We start from the raw sequence: 24,101 nt of genomic DNA on the forward strand, positions 1-24,101 counted from the left end.
GAAGAGCCATGAGGATGATCAAAGGACTGAGAAGTCTGCCATATGAGGAAAGGCTGAAAGCACTGGGTTTGCTCAGCCTGGAGAAAAGAAGGCTCAAAGGAGACCTCATCACCATGTTCCAGTATTTCAAGGGTGGCTACAAAGATCACTTTTTACAAGAAATGACATGGAAAAGACATGGGGTAATGGGTACAAGTCATGCCTGGGGAGATTCGGATTGGACACACGAGGAAAATTTTTCATAATGAGAACAATCAGCCACTGGAATAATCTCCCCTGGGAAATGGTGGATTCCTCAACATTGGGCACTTTTAAGATTTAGACAGGGTGCTGGGCCATCTTGACTATGCTTTTGCCAAGAAAGGTTGGACCAGATGACCCTTGAGGTCCCTTCCAACCTGGCATTCTATGATCTATATCTGTGAAATACGGATACAAACACATATATATAATTGTCTCCTATAAAGAGAACTGTATGTATAGAAGTATTTGAAAAAATCAGCCATCAGTTAGAGATAAATATGGTGACATTGTGAATAATATTATTTTTGTAACAGATCTGAGGAAATATATCTTTCCTTGCATAAGGGTGACTTCCAGAAACATTCTATTATTTTTAAATTCTATTTTTAGAATCCATACAATTAGGCATCTTACCTTGATATTCACTTGGACTTAGAGGAGTTGTACGTATGTATACATAGGATTTCAATTTTTCTTGATGTACAGCTTGAGTATCTATTTGCAGTAACTTCTTTAAGGACATAACTTCATATGTAATGAATACAAAGCCTCTTTAAATAAAAGAAAACTGCATATGAATATTAATTTTTAAAATTATGTCAAAAATACATTAGCAATCATTTTTGTATCAATCATCCAGAATTTACCAAGTATATAACAGTCAGCATGTTATTGTATTTTAGCAAAGTAGAGAAAACACTCTAAAATACTTTAAATAAGTAATAACTATCAAAAAATATTCTTCAAAATTATATTCTATCATGGCTAAAGGTCACCTGCTATTGACATTTTTTGAAAGATACATGAATAAAAATTTGAATGACATATCTAAGTTACATATAGGCTTGTCAGTTACAACTCACCCAAGTATAAGTGATCCAGTTACCTTTGCAATTTTTCCTTGAAGAAAACAAAAAAATTCATGTCAAAGTTGTTTGCATTTCATTACCAAACAGTAAGAATTTCAGCCATTAAGAGTAAGCTTTTTAAAATTTTTCTATTGTTCTCTGGCTTTCAGGAAATCATTACCTAAATCTACAAACTGAGAAAACATTACATGATTAGAATTTCCTGCTCTCCTCAGCAAGATGGTAAAACACATATCCTGCCAGTCCTATTTATTTACAGTACTACCACCTATCAGTTACATTAATTGCTGCAGAAATCAACAGTAAGCTTTCTCTGCCTGCATCACTAGCATTCATTTGGAACTTCAGATTATTTTAAGGAGTTCACTTTTTCTTATATGGCATGGATATTTCTTCAACAAATGTGAATACATATAGGAGTATGTACGTTCTTTGAAAAGTCCTGCAGACACTCCCTAAGAAAAAATACCTTAACAATAATTCCATTGAATCTAATTTATAAAGCAAACAGCTAAATAAACACACTTGCAACAATTTCCCTTTTGAATCTAAGGATTCCTGTAAGAGTTGAGATTTTATTTTTTTTTTAATAGAGTTGAGCTGGTTATCTGGTTGTAAGGATCTCAAAACAGAGAAACTCTTTTATTACCAGTAGCAGCAAACCCAATGGAACACATTTCACCAATCATGAATAATTTCTTTTCCTCAGCAGGAATTGGGAGATTTGCCCCACAACCACCACCACCACGTTCTGTCTTTGCAAGACCATAAGAATTTTGGCATGCAGACAAGAGGCAGATACATGTTGAAGAAATAACTGGCAGAGAAGGTTGAAAAGGCAAAAAAATGCAATGCTTCCTGTAGAGCAGAAACGGAAATATCCTATCTTTTAACACTCAAAAATAAACTTCAGAATCATAAGAATTGTCATTCTATACAGAAGGCATCAAAGAAAGCAGAGACTAAGCAGTGAAGAGTGCTGAACTACTACCAGTAAATAAGGAGGAAGAAACAACAAAAACAAAATTTATTCAAACTTTATGGTTGTAATTGTTTCATGGCTTGAGGTAAAAAAAAACCCAAATAACAGATATAAAACAGAGTTTAAGATAGTTTAATATTGCATCTGGGGAGGGACACCCTCATCTCCTATTCTAATCACAGATAATCTGCTGGTGTCATTTTACGTATCACTACACAAAGCAAGGCCAGAAGCAAAGCATCCACTTTAGGCAAATAAAAGCTTTTGATCCCGAAGTTTCCTGGTATTTAGATTTTGTGCCAATAATTATACATGGTGTCATATCAACAAAGATTAACACATTTTTATTAACACCTCAGAACAATATAAACACAGCTTTACTTACTGATATCATTCCATGGTAGGTGTGTTTTTGTGGCTGGACCAGAAGTTCCTATTTGTCTATAGCAAAATATACAGTGAGCAGCCACTGACATTCTGTATATTAAAAAAAGGAAAAGTAATGATTGATTTGAAAATCACAGCAGAAAACCTGTAGCAGTTTTCTTTCCTATCTTTTTACAGCAAATGTCATGATAGCAAAGATCATTATTTACAGCAAAGATCATTTTTATGATCTTTGATAAACATGAACCATGTTTATGTCATTTCACTCCATATAAAATGCTATAATCAAACAGGTCTTTAAAATCCTCAATTTATCAGGCTATGTTTCAATTACAAGAAAAGTTTAAAGCAATTTTTCATACAATTACATGTTACTGTTGATTTTAGTGAGTACGTATCTCCAATTCTCTGCTTGTATGTCTCCTTTCCTACTTCACAGTAGCTCTCCCTTCAATACCAGATACAGTCCTAACTCCATCAAGGTATTACTCGTCATGACATGGGCTTTAATACAACTCAGTAACCAACTGCTTCTAAAGTTCATAAGTGATCATGTTAGCAAGTAACTCTTTTATTTTGACTGTAAAAGAGTCATGATCTTTAGTCCACTAATCAAGGCTGCACCTTAACCACCACATAAAAGTTCAAAGAAAGTACAGCTAACACGAGACAAGCACTAATAAACAAGGCAATTTAGGCCAGGCAAAAGCACTCACACATATATATACCATTTTATGTATTAGCAATGTTACTGCCTCCACATTTGATTTATCAAAGAAAAACTTACCTAAAGTTAGGAAAATACACAAACTGGCTTTGATGACCCACAACAATAAAATTCTGTTGTTACTTCTGCCAAAGACATAATTTCCAGTCTTAATAAATAGAACGTGTAGTATCTTTAATGCAAAAATTATGCCAGAATCCACAAAAAACATTAAGCTTCTATAGCAATCACAAACCCCATATAAGTTTGTTGTGGTACACACTGCAGCAGTAACACAAAATTTGTATTTTAAGGTAGGTGAAATTTTAGTGTCTGCATTGATACATTTACACTGACTGAAATAACTGAGTTAAGTGAATCTGTTTAAATAGATTTAAAACCACACCACTACCTATCATATACCTTTTCCTGTTTGCTAAAAAGTTTTAATTTTTCTGTTCTCTTGTTTGCGTTTGGGGGATTTTGGAAAAATGTCAGTATTACCCCAGCACTGCCACAATCATAGCAGACAACTTTTTTACTTCTGTCATTTCAGTATCATGTTTACCCATTCACTTCAACACAGCACACAACATTATGAAACACTTCTAAGACATTGATAATTAGTCCTCTGGAGACACCTCCCATGCCTCCAAACTTCCTGTCTAAACTATGACAGCTCTTTTTCTATCTTTATTCACAGAACCATACTCATATTTATTCTCCTGCCTAACCACAGTCTGTAAATGAAATAAATACACAGTTCAGCAACAGCAAGTGCCGCAGTTCCCTGAATTCAAAGCATGCACCTGCAAACACAAGAGGCCAAAGTGAATACCATTTGTTTGTTGCCAGAAACCTCTGTTCAGGTCCAAGAGCACGTATCATAGACTCACAGACTGGTATGGGTTGGAAGGGGCCTTAAAAATAATCTAGCACACCTGCTAGACAAGGTTGCTCAAAGCCCCATCCAACCTGGCCTTGAACACTTCCAGGAAAGGGGCATCCACAAGTTGCCGGGGCAGCCTGTTCCAGTGTCTCACCACCCTGACAGTAAAGAATTTCTTCCTTATAGCTAATCTAAGTCTACTCTCTTTCAGCTTAAAACCGTAACCCCTCGTCCTATAACTACATATAAAAATATCACGCAAGAAGACTCACGTTACACCGTTTCTCAGCTGGTTCAGGAAGCTTTGCAGCCCGCAACACGCTCCCGCACCAGCCCGCGCCCCTGGGGCCGTGTGGGGTCAGCGCTTCTGCAGGTAGGGCAGGAGCTCTTGCTGCCTCACAACTGGGGCACGTCCTTTAAATTCACAATTTTAGGCAACGCAATATCTAAATGGCCAAGGAACAAAGCGGGGACGACCCTGTGCCTCTTCCCAAAGGGGGAAAACCCCTCAGTTGTTGCCTCTGAGGCGCCCACACGGCGTGGGCGAAGCCGGAGGCACCGCAGCCGCTTCTGGAGGGCGTGAGAAGCGCGGGCCCCCCGGGGCGGCGCAGCACGGCAGGCGCGCTGGCCGCCGTGCTCCGGGAGCCCAGGGAGGCCGAGATGCTGGAAACAGTACATTAACCGGGGACACACCCCGCAGCCCCTCGGAGGTAAACAAGCACGCCGCTTCGGCCGGCGGCGACTGAGGGGCTGAGACCCCCCCGCGTCCCGCCCCGGAGCCCGACCCCGCCCGACCCCCCGCCCTGGGGCGGAGGCCCCACTCACCTGCTGCCGCCGCCGCCCGCACGGCGTCTCCGCGCTCCCGTGACGTCAGCACGCCGCGGGCCGCCCGGCCAATCCGGAGGCGAGGCCGGCGGCGGAGGCCTCAGCGGGCCCGGTGCGCCTGCGCGCGGCACGCGCCCGTTTCCTCCGCCGGGGAGCGGTTGGCGGCGGTTGGTGGCGGAGGCGACGGTTGGTGGCGGAGGTGACGGGTGGCGGAGACCGGAGCCTCGGGGGGCGGCGGGACCGGCTGGTCGGGAGCTGCCCCGCCTGCTTACGGGCCCTGGCCATCCCGGGGGCGGGTTGGGGCTTGTCTCCCTGCGCCCGGGCCGCCTGTTCGCAAGGCCGCGGGGCCCGGCGCTGGGCCGCGGGCTGCTGGCCGAGCTCGGGGCGGCTGGGCCCGGGGCGGGAGTAGGGCTGCCCCGGCTGCTGCCGGGGGCGAGGGCTTTCATTGTCACAGTTCCGTGCCCCACTTGTCCCGGCGCGCCTCTCTCCGACTGCCCGGCCTTTCGGCCTTACAGCCTGGCAGCCGTGCGGGTCCGGGGAGGCGAGCCGGCCTGAGGCATCTCCGAGTTCAACGGAGGCGTTGTTGCTTTTTCTTTCAGAGTTCGTCTGTGTAACTCAAAGCAAGAGTTATCCCCGTCACCTCTTCAGCGTTTATAAGAGAGCTGAGAAGATGGTGAATGTCCTGAAAGGTGTTCTGATTGAATGGTTAGTAACAGCACTTATTGTCTCTCGTGTGTCAGAGTTTGCATATTTATTTAGAGATGCACATATTTCTAAGTAACTTAGGAGCCTAGTCAGAAAAAAAAAAAAATGTTGTGAGAAGGGGTAATGCTGAAGAAGCAGACAGAAGAAAACTGTGACCACTGGGGGAAGGAGAAGCAGTTGTAGGTAATTATAAATCCAGACTCCTTTTTTCTTTCCAAGATACTCTTTCCTACTTATGTTTAACCATTAGATGCTTGCTCTTGTTCTTTATTTTGCTTTCAAATAAGTAGGTTTTTATTGTTTGCAAGTGGTGTGTTCCTTTACTGATTCTACATGAAGATGAGATAATATTTCATCCTTTCTGTCTTTGTCAACTTCTGACAAATTCCATTCGAGGCTTACATGTTTGTAGATCATCGTACTCAAAAGCAATATGCTTGTAGTTTGTAGAAGTAACATTTTGGTGTATATGCAGTAAACATGTTTTCATGCAATCTGAAGTCTAGACTAAGAATCAGATAAATGCTTGCCTCCAAAGTAAAAAGAATCATCAGTCAAGGTTTGTGGGGTCCTTGCATAGAATTATATGGCATATAAGATTTTTGCTGTACACTTAGACTGTAAATATATTAACAGATTATAAACTGCACAAAAGCCAGAGAATGTTGAACCTCTTGTTATGTGCCTGCATCGTGCATACAGCTGTGAGCTTGCCACAGCCAGCTGCTGAACTGACTGGACGTTAACCAGCTCAGCAGCTGGCTGTCTTAAGATAAGCTCTTTGATCCACTGAATTTTTTAAGAATTCTGGCAATATTATTCTGTTACTCATTTTTTATAAAACATGCTCTTTGCTAAAACTTAAACTTTGAAACCACTTTATCCGGCTGGTTAGTATATTGCAGCTGTTTCAATTACCTGTAATTGTCATAGTTTCAGAAGGTTTTCTTGTAAACACTTAAATTTAACTTGGAAGGTGACATCAGGAAAAATAAGAAACTGGTCAATTACACTGTGATAAATATACATTTTACGTGTGACCACTATTTCTCTGTGCTATACTACTTTGTGTGAGAACTGTTTTCTCATGGGTTTTGATTACTTTTAAACACAAATGTGCTGTAAGAAAAAATGTTTTTATGGTGCTGTTTCTGGAGATAGAAATGGAAGTTCAAGCTTGCCCCACTAAGGGTTGATTGGTTGGGGTTTTTTTGTTGTTGTTTTTTTAAGCTACTCTATAACAGCAGCATGGAGGCACTTTTCTGCTAATCAAGCAGCCAGTTCTTCTCTTTAGACTTGTTGTCAGTTTATTTTTATCTCTAAAGTAACCCAAGCACTTACTATTGTGAAAGAAGCAATTTTTTCAAAAGCTTCATAAACTTTCTTTAAATTGTGAGCAATTCTGGACATTAATCCCCCACATAACTTTGGAAGTGTCTTCAAAGAGTGGGATTTTTTGTTTGTTTTTAACTGTATCTTATTACAGTGTTTTGGGATCTGATGTGTGTTTGTCTTTACAGTGACCCAGCAATGAAGCAGTTTCTGCTCTACCTGGATGAGTCAAATGCATTGGGAAAGAAGTTCATCATACAAGACCTGGATGAAACTCATGTCTTTGTATTAGCCGAGTTGGTTAGCTTCCTCCAGGAGAGAGTGGGCGAGTTAATGGACCAGAACTCTTTTCCTATTACTCAGAAGTAAAAAAACCACCTAGAGAAGTGAGATTATTGCAAATTTTGGAATAGTGAGTTTCAATAGCTTGCTTTGCTACTGTTAGTTCTAAGAGGAAGTGGCTACTCTAGAAAATTGATCATTTTCATAGGCAAAATACTTTTGAATTGGATTTTATTTCTCATTCATTAAAATCCTTGAAATGATACACTTGAGGAGTGGCCTAGAGAATTTTTAATGTGCGCTCCCTGTTTTTCTTTAGAATTTTTAACTTGCCAGATTGTATGACTCAAAGATGAGAGTAGTGTTTCTGTATTAGAATGGTATATTAAAGCCTCTGACATATTACATTGTCCTGGTTTAATGGGTTTTATACACCAAAACAAAAGTTGGTATGAGATTTCTCTTGGATTTGGTGGTTTTTTGGTTTGCTGTTTCTTTGTTTATTTTTTTCTAAACACTTTACAAATGCCCCATACTACTCGCCTGCTTTTACCAAGGCTGTGCTTTCTGTGTTGTTCTGGGTTTGGGGAGTGGTGAATAATAGAGAGATGGGGACAACAAAATCCATTACCCCAGATCATCACGTTTTAACTGCAAATTGATTACTTGCATATTGACAATAGCAAATTAAAGGGGTGAATTGTTGATCTACCTATGAAGAAAAAAGCTAGTTTAATTTTGGGGTGGGTTGGGATTGTTTTGCCCTTCAGGTTAGCTCTTCCTCCCTGCTTGCACTTTGCTCCAAAGAGCCTTATAGTTTCATAGGTTTTTATACATAGAGTAAAAATTCTGATTTGCATTTGTAGCTCATTATCTCAGACCCTGGCTTATTTAGTAAGCCAGCTAGTGCATAATGATAAAACCTGTGAAGTTTTCTGTCTAGAAATGTGGTAGATACAGATGACAGAAACAAAAAGAATATTGTGTATTACCTTTTCTCTTACCCTACTTACTACTCAAAATAGTCAAATTTCTTTGACTTATGAGTAATAATTTATGAATGAAAGACTTCCTAGAATATTATTTCAAAGGGAAGCTTGGTTTTCAGACTTGCTGTTCTTCATTAGGTAGATGCCATCTTTTTATCTTTGGGGGAAAAACAATTGTAAATAGGCTTTTATAAGGAACATTTTTCTTTGTTGCCTCTTCCATTTGCTTTTTTTTGCTTGTCCAGTAGATATCAGGTTAGTTGAGGTTATGTTTTGTTTCTTTTCTAGGAATAGGGAAGCTTCAGAAGAAAGGTTCATTGGATGTTTTTAGTCAAAAAGCTATCCAAAGAGTGTTGTGCAGAATTGCATATTGTGTGAATGAGCACATAGCCCTGTGGAATTCACCTTCATGTAGTTTCTGCCCCAATCCATCCCTTTCCCTCTGGCTGTACAGAACTATGGGGTTTGGTCCAAGTTGTTTCATCTTTCTTTTACGAGTGGATGCTTCCCTCGTTACATAGATGAAGAACCAGCTACACATCTTCACTTGAAATAAAAAGTTGAAATTTTAATGAATGGCTTGTGGTTCCTTGCCTCTTTCTAGAGATGAGTTAAACATTGACCTCATGCCTGTAATTTTTCGGAAGATTATTTGAGCTCTTTTGCTGAAGTAGATAATCAGTAGTCTTGGCATGGCATGATAGCCTCATACAGTTTATTTAGAAGTGTCTTATAGCCCTACTTTGGAATCCTAGGGTTTTTTCCATCCAGATTTTGATGAAAGGTAAGTGATCCCTCACTCAAATGACAACATTTTAATAAAAGTCATGTTAGAATACACCTGTTATACTTCTCTCTATTTATCATGTCTAGTTCTACATTTCTATTGAGATTTTCCTTTTGAGTCTATGATAAACTTCTTTTTCTTCTGCTTAATTGTACAGCTTTGTTGTTGCATTGCCTGTGTTTTAGCTTATATTTCCAGTGGTAAATGGCTTATGTAATACAGAGGGATAGAAGTTCTAAACTGTATAAACAGTTAGGCATGCATTCTTAATCTTTTCCAAGCAAACATGTTTATGGGTTTTAACTTCTAAACCTGTCAAGGCTTAGAACCTTCCTGCAACCTAACCAGGCCTAACAGATTTTGTGCTGGAAGAATAAAAAAGACACAAAGAAGCAAATTACTATCTCCTTATGGGGTCTACAGAGCTGAGTTATTTGTAGTTTCTGTGGGAAAAAATAGTCTTTGCTGATGTAGTATAGTGAAGAAAATCCAGTGAAGAAGCTCTTAGAACTTCAGTATGTATATGTATGAAAAAAACCAAACAACCACCACCTGAGGGTCTCTGGGGTTCAGTAAGCTTGGACCCAGGAAACTAAAAAAAAAGAAAAAAAAGAAAAAAAAAGCTTATAATCCTGTGACTTGTGTGCTTTAAAAAATGCACATGCCAGATGGAAGAAATGTAGATACTAGATTTAAAAATGTAATTTTGAGGTGGTTAGTATTTACACTTAGAGTTTTTAAATGGTTTTGCTTGCTTTGATTTAGGTGTGAGGAATTACTGGTGAGTTGAGCTCAGGGACAGGGAATTAAATACTGTAATAAGAATCTCTTTAATTTTTTTTGAAGGCTGGAAGTATTTGAGAATAAAAAGTTAAGGAGAGCTGTTTAAATAAATACATGTTTTCCTAATAGAGTTGATATGGTGAGAACATCAGCTCTTGCTGTACTCAGAATATTATTATTAATTAATTAAACATTTCTATTCACAGGTTATTCACTTTTTTTTTTTTGCCTGGTGTGTAGCATAGGGAGTGTTCTCTGCTCAGCTCCTACTCGAGCAGCGAAAGCAGAGCTTGAATGACAGATGACTTCTTGTTGAAGCAGCAAATACTATCTTAATGGGCTTTCACTGCCAAGAGTTGAGCTGCTGCTTCACTTTTTGTTTTGAGTCCAAGTTGAAGAATCTTCTCTCCTGGAGGAAGAGCAAAGCAGAATAATTACCTAAAGGATGCTTATTTGAATTCATTTTTTATTTGATACTTATTTATACTTAGTAGCTCTAAAAAAGCTTGCAAGTTCACTTGTTTGCATTTTGTGTTGTGAACAGTTGCTCTTGGATAGTTACTGTAACTTTCAGTAGCCTTGTAAATGTCACTTTTCATTACCACAACTGTAGAGACTGGAGTGGTATATGACAGAAGGACAAGAGATCGCTAAAGGGAGGTAGGAGAATTTGAACAATGCAAACAAAGTGTTTGTTAAATGGGAAGAGAGGGGTAGAAGCTGAAAATGCAGCTTTCTATTAAAATAAACCAAGAGTACCTCATGACTTTTATTGAAAATTATCCTATTTGGTGTTTTGTTTTTTTGCTCAAGCCTCAGGTTATTTCTTTAAGTTTGTTTTTTAATGATCTTCAAATAAAAGCTGTTGTAATATAACTGCAACAGCAAATAAGTGAAAATGCTGTTGCCTATTTAGATACTTTTAAAACTTATGGGATAAACTAACTCATGAAGATGGGTTTTGTAACATGGGGGTTGGCAGCACAATGAAGATGACCCTGAGTTAATCAATATAGATATAGAGATTATAATTAATTTCTTAGCTTATTACCAACATGCAAGTCTCCTTTTCTTATTTGTGGTACAACATTGACCCCAGGGAGAAGAATTGTCCAGTACAGTAAAGGAGGAAATAACCAGTGATCGGCAGAGAAATTGGATGTGGCCTCAAGAAGGAAAGTGTGTTGAACAAGAATAGAGGATGCTTCAGAGAATTGTACCATTTAACCTGAGAAAACTCAGACTGACTGGATTGGGCTTTGTAGCTAAACTGCTAGTATTGTTTCATAAAAAGGTAGACATCTGAATCTATTTGGAATAAAGAATGATGGAAGGGGTATTGGTTTGGGTTTTTTTAGAAATGTAGTGTGCTTATAATGATAAGGGTGTTTTTGTTCTTTGTAGCACAGTGCAGAGCTAGATAGCTAGTGTGGTGTGCTATACAAAAACTGCTCCAAGTGGTGTCACACATTAAGAAATCCAATTTTACAGTATTTTCAGAATTGTAGAATGTATTCAAAAGCATATCTTCTGATTTATTTATTTTTTTAAGTCACATAACAGATTTTACTGGTTTTTCTCTCTCAAGTTAACTCTGCAAGGCTGCATCCAGTGTGCGAGAACAAACTAGAGAACGTGTATTTCATGCATTTACAGGATTGTTTACTGTGAATTGAAGAGAATGGTATTTCATAGTGTTACTAAAATGGCTTATTTTAACTTTTATGGTGATGATGCCAGCTAAGAAAAGTGTCCAGTTTCACTGACCTTCTAGGTTGAGCTTGGAAAAGTAGTATTCTGAAAACAATGTAATAAATATGTGCATAAATCAACAAGTCTTTAACCCTGTCAACCAACACAGGCTGAGGGATATATTTTGGTCTTCCAACCTGGCAGTAGGCCACTGAAGAAAACAGTAAGCTGTTGTAATAAATAGTTTTGCACTTCTCCATCTCACAGCAGATTCCAGTCCTTTTCCCACACTGACTTGTTCATGATCTCAGAAATGATCCCCTTAAAGCTGGTGGAGGTTAGAGTGAAATGAAGCATTACTCAGTATGTCAGAATTGAGTGTCTATGTTAATTTTGTAATTCAGACTTTGGCAATGCTTACATGTGCACATGAACTATACAAAATTAAAGGATTTAATAAATTTGTGAAGTTCATAATGATGGAAGAAAAATTATTCCTCAGATAAGTCACCGTCTTTGGTCTTGAGACTTAGTAACTAATGAGAAATGGAAAAGATAGGGTCTCTAGAGAAATGTAACATGGAGCTCTTTTTTTTATTTTCAATATGTAAGAGAAATAATGTTGTACCCATCTTTGTTTCATATTAGATTTTCAGGACTGGAGACTTAACAAATTGAGGGCAGACCAGTAAGGGGAGCTCTTAACAATATTTTTAAAAGTTGCTGCAGTGTGGGCAATATTGGGTCAGAGACTTCCCCTGTTTTTGAACATTAATATCTTTCTGGATGTGCTTTCAGCTGGAGATGAACATTCGACTACAAGAGGTTCTTCTAGAAAGACATTTACATTAACAAATTTTTGAAATGTATATTTAGCTTGGAAATCTTGTAGTGTTTAGTTATCCAATGCTTTCTGTGCTTAGGCACACAGTTCCGTTACATTAAAATGATGTGTCTGAAATGTCATCTTCCCTTCAGATGTTACTGGTAGGTCTTTATCTCCTCACCATTAGCCTGCTTTAGGAGTTGCTCTATATTAACTTACATCATTTTTAGTAAATGTAAATCACAGGAAGACATTGTTGGTACAATCAGAAGTAACTTTTATGAAGGTTTTTTCTCTTTATTTCCTCATAAAAAATGCATGTGATTGTAGGGTACTTGCTCCTTAGTTCACATGCACTATACCATATGGAAGACATACAAGAACTATTTAATCTTACTATACCTCAGTCTGCACTGGTTATTTTTGCATCTATATCACTTGGGTACTGCTCATAATACACAGAAATGAGACAATTTTTTTCCCTGATTACCCCCTAAAATGAAAAGTTTTATTGGTTTACACCTATGTAAAGGTAACATTCAGTATGTTCCCTAAATAAGAATTCCCACAATACCTACCAGTTAAGTTTTAATATGAGGGGGAAAAAAACAAATATCAGACATTAGTAGCTGTATTTTTCAATCAGACAGAAAAAGTAATTTTCTCTCCTCTGATTGTGTAGCAGTAATAAGCAGATTAACTGCAGAATAGAAATGGACTATAAAATTGCTGTCCGGTGAGCAAATTAAAAAGTTAAAATTATAGAGTATTTTTGTTGGCTTTTAGCTGTTAGTGCTTGATTGATTCTAGGTGTTGGTAACAACAGCAAGTATAAGGTTCCTGGAAGAGATCTCATTTCAGATTAATATTTTTCTTTCACCAAAAGAAAAGCAGATTCATAACAGCCATGCAGGAACGGACTCAAACACACTAAAGAGCATCCACCCACTATCAAAACTCTGGCAGATAATTGATTAGCTATAATACTAACCCCTCAGGAAAGAAACAGCAAGCAATTTTTCTGGATGACTGTAGATTGAGGGAGTAGGCTGTCAGAGCTGTACAGCTGTTCACTTTTCTATTACGGAAAAGATGGACCCTGTTGTAAATTACTGGGCGTGCAGAATGATTTGCAGTTGTGAAGAGATCACTTGCAGATAAGAAGGTACTGTGCATTTCTGCAGTGTTGGCATAGCTAATACACTGTCAATAGTGAGAGTCAAACATACTAAGCAAATGTCTGTAATTTGCCAGTATTTTATGTGTTGTGTTCCAGATGTTTTGAAACTAGAGGAGTGAGATAGGAGCATGGAAGAGAAAGAGGGTAGGAAGCCGGGGGAAGAGTATTTTAGGCTTGTGCCTAGCAAATCTTTTTAACTCTGAAACTGAGCAAGATCACAAAATCATAAGGACAAAATTAAGAGATAAATTGCACTTGAATTAATTTTAATTTTGTATCCAAAAATGTACTTGCAATTAACTAGAACTTAATTGGTTTACAGAAGGTCCTGTATTTATCATCAGAGCCAATGCATCGTGAGGGCTGGAAGCACAAGTTTTTGTAATGTTATGTCTGTTATTCTATGTTGCTTCTGTCCTGGATTGGAGCACTTTTCCATGTGGAATGACAGTGTAGTTTTAGTCTGAATTCTTCAACATTGGAACTTTACAGGGTGTAAAATATGTTTTGTATGTGTATCGTTAGGTATATAGGTATGGATTCCAGAAACTGGAGATTCAGAAGCAACGAGTAACCCTGGAATAATGATATCCTTCTGTATCATTAAGCAGCTTGAAATTAAGATATGAAAGAAAAAACTCTTTTCAGCTGTAATAAGAAGCATGGTCCTGGGGAGACCTCATAGCAGCCCCCAGTAACTGATGGCCACAGGAAAGCCGGGGAGGGACTTTTTATAAGGGCATGGAGTGGTAGGACAAGGGGGAATTGCTTTAAACTAGAAGAGGGGAGATTTAGGTTAGACATTAGAAAGAAATTCTTTAGTGTGAGGGTGGTGAGACAGTGGAACAGGTTGCCCAGAAGTTGTAGATGCCCGCTCCCTAGGAGTGTTCAAGGCCAGGCTAGATGAGGCTTTGAGCAACCTGGTCTAGAGGGAGGTGTTCTTGCCCATGGCAGGGGCTTGGAACTAGATTATCTTTAAGGTCCCTTCCAACCCAAACCATTCTATGATTTGATTTTTGCATTTGAGACTGATTGCATCTTTAATTTTGGGAAATTTCAAAAATCAGTATAAAATTTAAGAAAAAAAGAGGCCTGGTTTCTTACGGGGTATTTGAAGTGGATATTGTCAAGCACAGCCATGGGAAGATTAGTGTGACAGAGAACTGCAATAGCTTTTTCCTGCTGGCCATGTTGCCATTTGGGCAAAGTCAGCTGCAAACAGGTTTTGAGAGAAGGAGAGTAGGGATGATGAGTGAGCAAAGCTAAGCATGTGAACAAATCTGTCAGGAGGACCAGGGAACCTGAAGTCTTGGAACTTGTTAATGTTTCCCTTTCTGGCTTAGAGTAGGTTTTTTTTTAAAAGCCATTTCTGTTTAGCCTGCTGTGTGGTAGCAGGAGCCAGAAAGAGCTGTAGGGAGTGGGAATGAAGGATTCTGAGGGTGTGTGTTTCGGAAGGTGGTTCCTAAAATAGTTTAGGAGTGAGAAACTAGACTAATCTGAAATTGGCTTTTCAGTATGCAGAGTTATTCTAGCTTTTTTTTTTTTTTTTAATGTACTACAAAACAAAAGGAACTGTGAAGGTGCTAGAAAGAGCTTCTATTGTTTGAATTGCTAAATGCAGGAAGCAACATGCTACAAGTCTCAATTTGAAACAGGGAAAGGAGGCTTCCATGTAGTGGATTTTTTTGTTATTGCCATAGTTACATGAAGATCATAACCAAAACAAGTCATAGAAACAAAGAGAGAAAACTGATACAAATGGCCTATTTTTAAGACTTGTGGTCAGAGATTGGCAACACTTCATCCTTGCTGAAGCTTGAGATTAATTGCTTCTGCCAAAACCTTAGTTTCTACTGGTCAGGGCCCTTGCCTTTAGACATCTGAGGCAGAATCATAAGTTGGGTATGCTGTCACTCCTGGGTAGAGGGAATGTCAAGGTCTGGATTTCTCATTCTCAAAAACCACTACATTCAAACATAGCAGGCACATTTCTCCTTTGTCCAAGCACCCAGGCTGTGATGATGATGGTCATGCACATTTTGTAATGTCTGTGACAGCATGAAGTAATGCAATAATGTTGTATCACGTGCAATTAAAAGGGTGTTGTACAGATTTAATTTTCTTCTCTTTCAAAAGTAGAAAATGAGAATAAATACAAGAATAACATGTGTGTGCACCAGTAAGTATTCAATGCAATTCATTTTAAGTATGATCTCTGGTGCCAAGTGATTGATCTTTTTTAAGGAAGCAACCATTTAAATATATGCAAATGGTGTAGCAAGTGTTGAGAACATAGACAAACTGCCAAGTCCCTAGTTCCAGTTTCTTCCAGGTGTTGGTAAGAAAATCATTAAGAACTAATAAATACACAAAGCAAATATTAGCAAAGCAATTAAGGGTTTGTTCATGCAAATGTAAGTTTAGGTACCAACTGCAGAGAATTTACTAATCAGAGTTCTACTAGCTTTCAAGAGCTGATCGTATGTGGTATCAAGTGCTACATTTAACAGTAATGTTTTCACTTCTGCCTTACTGCTAAAGTTGTGAAAATTAGTTCTCTCTGAGAAGGACAGATGTTAACAATATTAGCTTGGAGAAGTGAAGGCTGAGGGTGACCTCATTGCAGTCTATGGCTTCCTCATGAGGGGAAGAGGTGGGGCAGGTATTGATCTCCCCACTCCTGTGATCAATGGCAGGAAGCTCAAATCAGGGGAGGTTTGGGTTGGATATCAGGAAAAGGTTTTTCACCCAGAGGGTGGTTGAGCACTGGAAAAAGCTCTCCAGGGAAGGGGTCACAGCAGCAAGCCTGCCTGAGTTCTGAAACTCTTTGGATGATGCTCTCAGGCACAGGGTGTGATTCTAGGGGTGCCCTACACAGGGACATGAATTGGACTCGATGATCCTGATGGGTCCCTTCCAACTTAGCATATTCTATGATTCTGTGATTATTTTGGTGAGACTCTCTCATAGCTTAAAGAATAGTTCACCTTTAAATTAACTAATGTAATCTCATGGAGAAGTGAAAAGTCTGACATTACTTTTTGATCTTAAGCAAGTAGCTTTCCTTTGCCCTAGTGTAGATTTCTCCATCTGTGAAATGGGGATAAGAGTACTTATTTTTCTGTTACTCCTACTAAGCAGGACTGCAGCCTTGCTTTGTATTCTAGACATACAAAATGCACAATGGAAGTCTGTGCTGCACTTTCTACCTATTGAAATACAAGTATTCTTTAGTATAAGTGAATGTCGGGGCACTTCATAACATACATGTGAAAATATGCATTTAGTTGTAGAATATATTATTATCCTAGTGTGTTAGCTTAACATGTATGCATGTTAAATTTTACTGTCAATCAAAGATTCTTAGGTCTTCATAGCATCACATCCTGGCCTAATGACAATCCTGAGTGACAGAGTAGGAGTTGTGTGTGTATTTTTCTATGTACATACACACATATATAAATGCACACACACTGTGTGTGTGTTTGTCTGTGTGTGCATGTATATGCATATACAGTGTATATGTATAATCCCTGCAGCTACAGTGCACTTACCTGGTGGGAAAAAGATACCTTTCCTTGCTTAACAGTATTTGTTTTAAATTTAAGAAGGAAAGCAAATTTTTGCAGTTCTTGCACTGAATAGCATCACTGTAAGCCTCGAGCAGGTGGTGGGGTTCTCAAGAGAGAATAAACATAGGAACTTGGGGTGATAAAAATTATAACAGGACCTTTCACATCTGGAATATTTTTGTTCTTCTAAAACTGAAATTAAAATGATCAGTAAGATCCCTCATTAGGCATCCATGAAAGCAATTTTTTTGAGGGTTTTTCTTTGTACATAATGCTGCTGTTTATCATCGTATTATATCTTGCTAAGACCATAAAAGAAAAAAAAAAAAAACAAACACACCAAGAAATTAATTATAGTCTTGCAATGTATTTTCCTACTGTTAAGTCTAGATTTAAATTATTTTTTTCAATAGAGTAAAAGGACTTTAGTATTTGATCATGTTCCTTTATAGGACTACCCAACAAATGCAGGTATTGTGCTGTAACTATGTTATATTTCAAGAATTAACATTCTATTTTGCAACCATTTCAGTATTTGTTGCATTTTCTACCACAGAGGGTGATAGTACAGAGGAGACTTATTTGGGACTCTTGTGATAAACTATTGATAGAATTCTAGTGCTTAAAACCTTGAATATTTTGATGGCTTGTCTCTTACTCTTCCATATTTTTTAAGAACTTTTTATTTTTGTACTTGTATGTTGTCTCCATTGAATTTTGCAAAAAAAAAAAAAAAATAAGGATTGCTTAAGCTTTGCTGTTCTGTCCTCTCACTTATACTGCTTGTGAAATCACACTTTGAAATGATAAGGCGTTTTGAAGAATACATATATATATGGCATAGATCCCTGTAGATTTAAGCTAAAAAGATATAAACTAATATCTCAGCCATTAAAGCACTTGTCTGAAAAGCCTAGGGACCGTGGAAGTATTTCCACCACCTGCTATTTATATTATTGTTCCAATGTGAGCTTTTTTGAAAAAGTTTTATTGAGTGCTTTTTTATACTGTAGACATACTCAAAGGTCTTACTTTGAATTAGAGTTTCATATAGATAAATTTCTTATTAAATAAATAAGAAGGGGGCCTTACCTGATGTAGCACACGAAATAGGCAAAAATTGACTGTGTTTGTTTAATAGAGTAACGTATAGATAGAATCACGTCTGTCCTGGCTCTTCTCTGTACCCATTTCAAGCTTAATTTATCATTCTTCAATGTAACTGATCACAATTGTATGCAGAATTCTGGGTGAAGTATTCACAGTACCAGTGCAATACTGTTGATATTCCAGATCTGTCTCACTAAAAGCTAATTTGATACTCCCCTGGGAGTATTATCCTCGTTCATGATCTCATCGCATTGATGCCTTATGGATATTGTGTTGCTGATTGGCAGACACAGATTTTTCTACTCTCTTTTCAGTTGATGCCTTCAGTTTAAAATGAACATGTGTAAGTCCTTCAGTTCATTATTTTTGAACTCTGTACTACCATATGTAATCCCATTTTTTAATTAGTCTGCTTCTGTGGGTCATCCATTATTTTCCAAACGATATATTTCCACTTCTAGTCTGTACTGTTGGTTCTTAAGTTTGTGCCATCAGCAAATTTTATTAGCACAATCATGTTTTTGTTCTAAGGTCAGCTACAAAAATATAAAAAACATCGGAATCATGACTGTTATGGACCTCCATTTATGTAGTATCTCTTCAGTCAGACAATTTTCTTTGGAGTACCATCCACTGCCATACCTGTTAGTTTACATCCCTTGCCACCACTACTAATCCTCATCTCTTCAGTTTAATATCTTGTGTGGCACTGTCTGAAATACTAAGTAAAGTTAGAAAGAAAATCTATACAGTAATACATTTTCCTTTTTTAGCACATCAGTTATCTGACAAAGAAATAAAGCAAAAGTTGCATTGCTGTTCAACTTAGTGTATATTGTTCCATTTTCCTATTTACCAAAGTGTCATTTTTCTTATCTACAACATGTTTTTCAAAACCTTATATGCCATTCACACCACATGGATAACTCTGAGCTTGCCCTTATTTTTTCTTCTTATACCCTGGGGTTTTTAGACCCTAGGATCACAGGAGGACTGAAAAACTGGAGTAAAATAATGACATACCTTAATTTGAGGTCTAGGCTTCTTGATTACTTGTGTAGCAGAACCAGTAGTTGAGTTGGGAGCCCTTTAAAATCTTCAGATAATTCTTTTGATTATTAATTAAATATAATTTTAACAACTTGTTACGGAAATAAACTGGACTAAAAGGCTAAATTTTGATACCTTTATACTGATTAATAGCACCACTGATGGACTCTGGGTTCAAATGACATCTAGAGATGTACCTTTAGTCACAGAAAAAGTACAGAATAGTAGTTGCACAAAATTGATGCAATACGTAGTGGTATTTTCCTAAGTGTGATCTTTCTGTGCTTTCATAGAGCAGAGTGTCCTACAGGGAAGTTAGAAGAGCATGTGCCATTGCTGTAAATAATAGAGGTTTTGACTTCTGTTTTCACTTTGGAAGCTGAGGCCTTGTCTTAACGTCAAGCATACTCCTGGATTCCAGTCACTCAGATTATGGGCTTGGTTTGGGGTTGCTGTTGCTCCTCTTCTGCACGTGGGCGAACGCTGTAGTCCCTCCCTGATGTGGAATCAGGTCTTGGTAATTCACGCACACAGATGAAGAAGATGGGGAACTGCTGCCCTGTTGCAAAGTTGAAACAGTCTCAAGTATCTGGTTCTAGTTCCAGGGACTCTTGTATATCTGTGTGAATTTGTTTTTGGAAAATGCATGTGGTATGTTGTTAAAATGAGCTGCAGCAATGATGAGAGCTCATCTTCCTGTGTATGTTTTTCCAGTCCTCCACATGTGCAGGGTTCAGGATGGGTAGGACTCCTCCCAGGTGTTGCTCAGTCATGATCATAGCTTGTAGAGACTGGTGAACAGCTACCAGGCATAGTTTTCTCTTGTTATTATGAACCCAGTTATGGAAAACTTCTAATACAGTTGAGAGAAAGGACTGGTAGGCAATACATGGGTGGAGAAGGCAGGATTGCAAACTGGATTAAAACTGCAGTTGTGTTTTGGAAACCTCTCTGTGAAGGTTTTTGCTCTGCTACTTAATTCTTATGATTGCCTATAAATTAAGAATTAAGGCAGAGATGCTTATATTAAACACAAGAATTCAGTGGAACCGAATAGGTTAATTATTCAGGATTTCTGGTCTTCACAGCTCACCAGTTGATAATAATAACTGTTGTAAAGTATCCAGAAATGGAGTCCTAACTCCCTGAAAACTTTTTATTACAGTTTAGCTATAGAGATGCCCAAGGGTCTACCTATTGTAGTGGAACTGAAAATCTTCAGTAGAAAAAGCAACATGTTTCCAAATGAGAATTTTACTAACAGAAGAAGCCTATACCTAGCTCTTAACACATTATCTCAGGCTTCAGGTTTTCGCAGACCTAGATGGTCCTGTGGCAAAAAGTTTGGACCCTTTGTGCTAAAGGTTAAGATAAAATCCTTATAGAGCTTCAGGGAACACCGTGAAAAACAGAAACCTTTTTGCTTTCTGAAACGGTCAGTAAGTTTTGGTTCCTAAAGCCAGCAGTGCTTTATGTCTTTGCACTTCTTGCTCCCCGTGTACAATTTTTTAGATGGCTTTTTTTAAGAGCTGATAGTTAAAGTTTGTTCCTAGTTCTCTTAAGGTATTAAGTGCTTCACACTTTTTATGTTAAGGCATTTCATTGCTCCCTTCTGAAGAAAGGGAATGTTTAGTGAATGTGGTACCTGGATACAGCTGCAGAGCTCGTTTGCAATACCCATCCCTTGTTGTTGAGGCTCCTCCAGGTTTTGTAGTGTTAGTATTGCCTCCTGAACTGCCGAGCTTGAGGATAAAGGCGTTTCCTCCCCTTAAACCCCCCTTTGACCCGCTGTTAGTACTATTTTCTGGGAGCACAGGTTACGCTTAGCATGGGGCACTGGTCAACACGGTTAATTTTCACTCGTTGTGGCTTTTAAGTCGAAACGCGGCGAGTCTGCGGTGCCCGCGACTCGCTGGGAGGAGTGTGAGGTGCGTGACGGGGCTTGACGCCCCCGGCGCCGACTTCTCCCTCCCTCTGCTGTCCCGGGGCGGGGCGGGGCAGGGCGGGGCAGGGCAGAGCCACCTCCGGGCGCTTTGTTCCCGAACGAGCCCCGGCCCCGCTGCCAGTCCCGGCACCGCTGCCGGCCCCGCGTTCCCGCCGGGCCCCCGCGGCTCCGCGGGCGGGGCGGGGGGGAGGGGGCGGGGCCTGGCGGTCACGCGGCGGGGTCACGTGGCGGGAGTCGGGCCCAGCCGCGGCCGCGGGCGCTCGGGGCGCGCGGGGACGGAGCCGGGCGGGCGGGAGGGCGCGCGGGGCGCGCGGCCGCCCAGGTGAGTGGGGGAGGGGAGTGCGGGGGGGGGGTGTGCGGGGGGGGGTGTGCGGGGGTGCGATGCGTGGGGCAGGGCCGCGGGGCGGGGGCGCCGCCGGGGCTGGGCTGGGCCGGGCCGGGCGCTGCGGGGCTGTTTTCCTTCCTTCGGCTGCGCTGGGCACCCGCGCGGCTGGGTCGGTCGGTCTGCGCGGGGTGGGGGCTGCCCCGCCGGCGTCTGTCCTGCCCGCCCCGCCGGCCGCGGGAGCGGGGCTGCCTGGGAAGCCCGCCGGTGCCGGTGCCGGTGCTGCCGGTGCTGCCGCCGCGCTCAGCGCCGCGGCCCCGGGCGCCCCGCACGCCGGGCAGCGCTGGGGCCGTCCCCGCCGCTCCCGGGGGCCGCCCGAGCGGGGTGTCTGCCGCCGGCCTCCGCTCTGCCCCGGCGCCCGGGCGTTTTCCTGTGGTTCCCATCCCCTTGGTTATTTTTCCTGCGCTCCCCCGAGGCCCCCGCCTTTCCCGGGGGGTGGGCAGGGGGGCAGGGGGCTCGGAAATGGCGATACGGTAAAAATTGGCGTAGGGAGTTCAACTCCTTCGCGTTCTTTTGTGCTGTGTCTGCGCATCATGGCTTTCCACAAACGTCTGTGCGCGAACGCGGTCGAGCACCTTGGCTTCCTAAAGGTTTCCTGAAAAGGGCAGGAACAATTTAGCGGTTCTGTACTTAAATTCGACTTGGACAGTAAAACATACGGTTAAACCAGCTGGATGGGGTCAGATCAAAGGTCCGTCTAGTTCAGATTCCAGTTCCTGCAAGTGGCAAGCAGCAGATGCTTAGGGAGCACCCTAACAACTGGGTGAGCATGTTGTGAGGCTTTGGGAAACCAGCCAGACCTCCAGCTATCTGAGGCTCAGGGACCTCCTGAGTCAAGTCCGACGTTTGAGTGTTGAAGAGCCTTCTTTTTTCTGTGACTTAAGATATGTTTTCACAAAAGAATGAGGCAAAGACCCCCTTAATAGAAAAGGTTTTTGTCTTAAAAAAATAATGATAAATTATTGTCATAGGCAATTTCGTTTTGCCAGGATGAGATTTGCCTGTCTAAGGGTTACTGATTCATGAACAACATCTTGTGTTCTAAGTGGGGGCATTTGCAGCAGATACTTTCTACACATATGAAAGCTGTAAGGAACACAGTTTTTTTTTAATGTCTGTTTTTTACAAATAATTTGCAAACTTAAGACTTAAAATCTAAAATATTTGTTTAATAAAATGCAATACAGTAAGAGCTTGCTTAAAATAGCAAGTGTTTTACTGTGATACAATATTGACAGCTTTGAAGATGATTTGTGAACCAGCTCCTCCTTGAAGAGGAGTTAACTCCTTGAAGAGTTAACTTACATAAAAATAAGAGGTTTATTAATGGAACAGATTTCTCATTATATCGAGATTTCTGGTAAAATTATTTCATTAATAGCATCATAGATTTTTCCATAATAGTAACATTGTGGTGATCCATAGGGGTGTTAGCTATCGACTTGGTCCTGCAATCCTGATTCAAGAAATAGCTTCATGCTAGGAGCTTCTAACCTGATTGCTCTTACAAGGAATATTAGCACGAGTGGGCCTAATTTTTCACAGGCAGTATGAATGTCAAGCAAAGCAGAGCTATTTCAAAAAAATTTTATATCCCCCCACGCCCCCAGTGGAATTTTAGGAAAAAGTCATTATCAGTTTCTTAGGGGCTGGAAGGAGGTGGTGGGTTGGGGGATGTGTATGTATATAGGTAGATATTTATAAGATTAAAAAATAGCTTGTAAAATTGAGAGCTATAACTGTTGTGAATTACTTTCAAGGAAAGATGATTTGGTTTTTTGTACAACACATCACTGCTTCTAACAGCAGACTGTAGAATTTCTTCTCACCTAGTCAACAGGTGTTCATTCTAATATTCGTAACATATTTCACCATTCTATAAAAAAAAACCATTGACTTTGAACTATACTGAGCTCCTGATGGAGAGTTAAAAATATTTGATATATTTTCTTCAGTAAGTTGGTGAATAGATTTAAGTGGTTCTGTTGTAAGCTTGCACCAAGTTAACCCTCCTTAGCTCACTGAATCACTTTTATGATGAAGTAATGATTGGTACAGCTGAACTTTCAAATAAAACTAGAAACTCTAGAAAAAGTTGTACTTGTTTTATGTAATTATTAAGAATACTTGTAATACATAGCTAGTAACAGAACTTTTCATTAGTAGGTTTCCAAGCACCTTGCAAAAGAATTCAGTGTAATTATTCTCTTCTTATCTGAGGGTAATTATTCTCATCAAGCGCTCATGAAGAGATCATTGTCTGGCTGTGATTGCTGTAAGAAGCTCTATAAGAAGGTCTAACAATTAAATCAGATTTTTAATTTAAATTTTTTTTACGACAAAAGCCCCACAAATTCACCTTTCTGTTGTGTACAGATTTCTGTTGTGTACAGATTCCTGTTGTAGCATTTTTATTTTGTTTAATGATGCCTGAGGTAATTTTGCACTGTACCTTCCATACCAAGGTTGGAAGCTAAGCCTATGCTTTAAGTAAAATAGACTTTTCTTGGAGTCAGAAGAGACCCCGTTGAAGACTGAACCAAATGCATTGATGAGTTAGAGAAT

General features: G+C 39.8%; 3 protein-coding genes across 10 annotated transcripts in view; 2 read left to right on the forward strand and 1 right to left on the reverse strand.

Moving 5' to 3' along the window:
- SERAC1 (serine active site containing 1) overlaps positions 1-4,929 on the reverse strand; it is a 27,204-nt gene extending 22,275 nt beyond the window's left edge. Inside the window, exons 1-4 of one of the 6 annotated variants that reach the window (XM_051616268.1) lie at positions 4,902-4,929; positions 2,480-2,571; positions 1,107-1,143; positions 658-794 (exon numbers count right to left, since the gene is read on the reverse strand). In XM_051616268.1, the coding sequence (XP_051472228.1) occupies positions 658-794; positions 1,107-1,143; positions 2,480-2,570 (265 nt within the window). In that variant the 5' untranslated portion in view covers position 2,571; positions 4,902-4,929. Of the gene's footprint in view, positions 1-657; positions 795-1,106; positions 1,144-1,761; positions 1,828-2,479; positions 3,231-3,268; positions 4,319-4,348; positions 4,659-4,901 lie in introns of those variants that run through there. The other 5 variants (XM_051616267.1, XM_051616266.1, XR_007889181.1 and 2 more) reach the window with 5 other exon arrangements.
- Positions 4,930-5,004: 75 nt separating this feature from the next.
- On the forward strand, positions 5,005-8,781 carry GTF2H5 (general transcription factor IIH subunit 5). 2 transcript variants are annotated; one of them, XM_051616287.1, is made up of 3 exons: positions 5,005-5,087; positions 5,501-5,606; positions 7,127-8,781. In XM_051616287.1, exons 2-3 carry the CDS (start codon positions 5,572-5,574, stop codon positions 7,305-7,307), a joined length of 216 nt encoding a protein of 71 aa, XP_051472247.1. In that variant the 5' UTR covers positions 5,005-5,087; positions 5,501-5,571; the 3' UTR covers positions 7,308-8,781. The 2 variants fall into 2 exon arrangements, with proteins under 2 accessions (XP_051472247.1, XP_051472248.1); XM_051616288.1 differs by having other exon boundaries at positions 5,079-5,100.
- Positions 8,782-21,392: 12,611 nt separating this feature from the next.
- Positions 21,393-24,101, forward strand: part of TULP4 (TUB like protein 4) — a 144,871-nt gene continuing 142,162 nt past the window's right edge. For both annotated transcript variants that reach the window (XM_051616259.1, XM_051616261.1), the window contains exon 1: positions 21,393-21,476. The gene's annotated coding sequence lies outside the window, so the exon portion shown is untranslated. The remainder of the gene's footprint in view (positions 21,477-24,101) is intronic.

Source organism: Apus apus, chromosome 3 (assembly GCF_020740795.1).
Source record: "Apus apus isolate bApuApu2 chromosome 3, bApuApu2.pri.cur, whole genome shotgun sequence".
NCBI lineage: Eukaryota > Metazoa > Chordata > Aves > Apodiformes > Apodidae > Apus > Apus apus.

Bases quoted from the DNA above. Each gene is read 5' to 3' on its own strand.
- GTF2H5 (XM_051616287.1), top strand. From the start codon at position 5,572: ATGGTGAATGTCCTGAAAGGTGTTCTGATTGAATG. The intron at 5,607-7,126 runs GTTAGTAACAGC...TTGTCTTTACAG, and splicing joins AAAGGTGTTCTGATTGAATG to TGACCCAGCAATGAAGCAGT.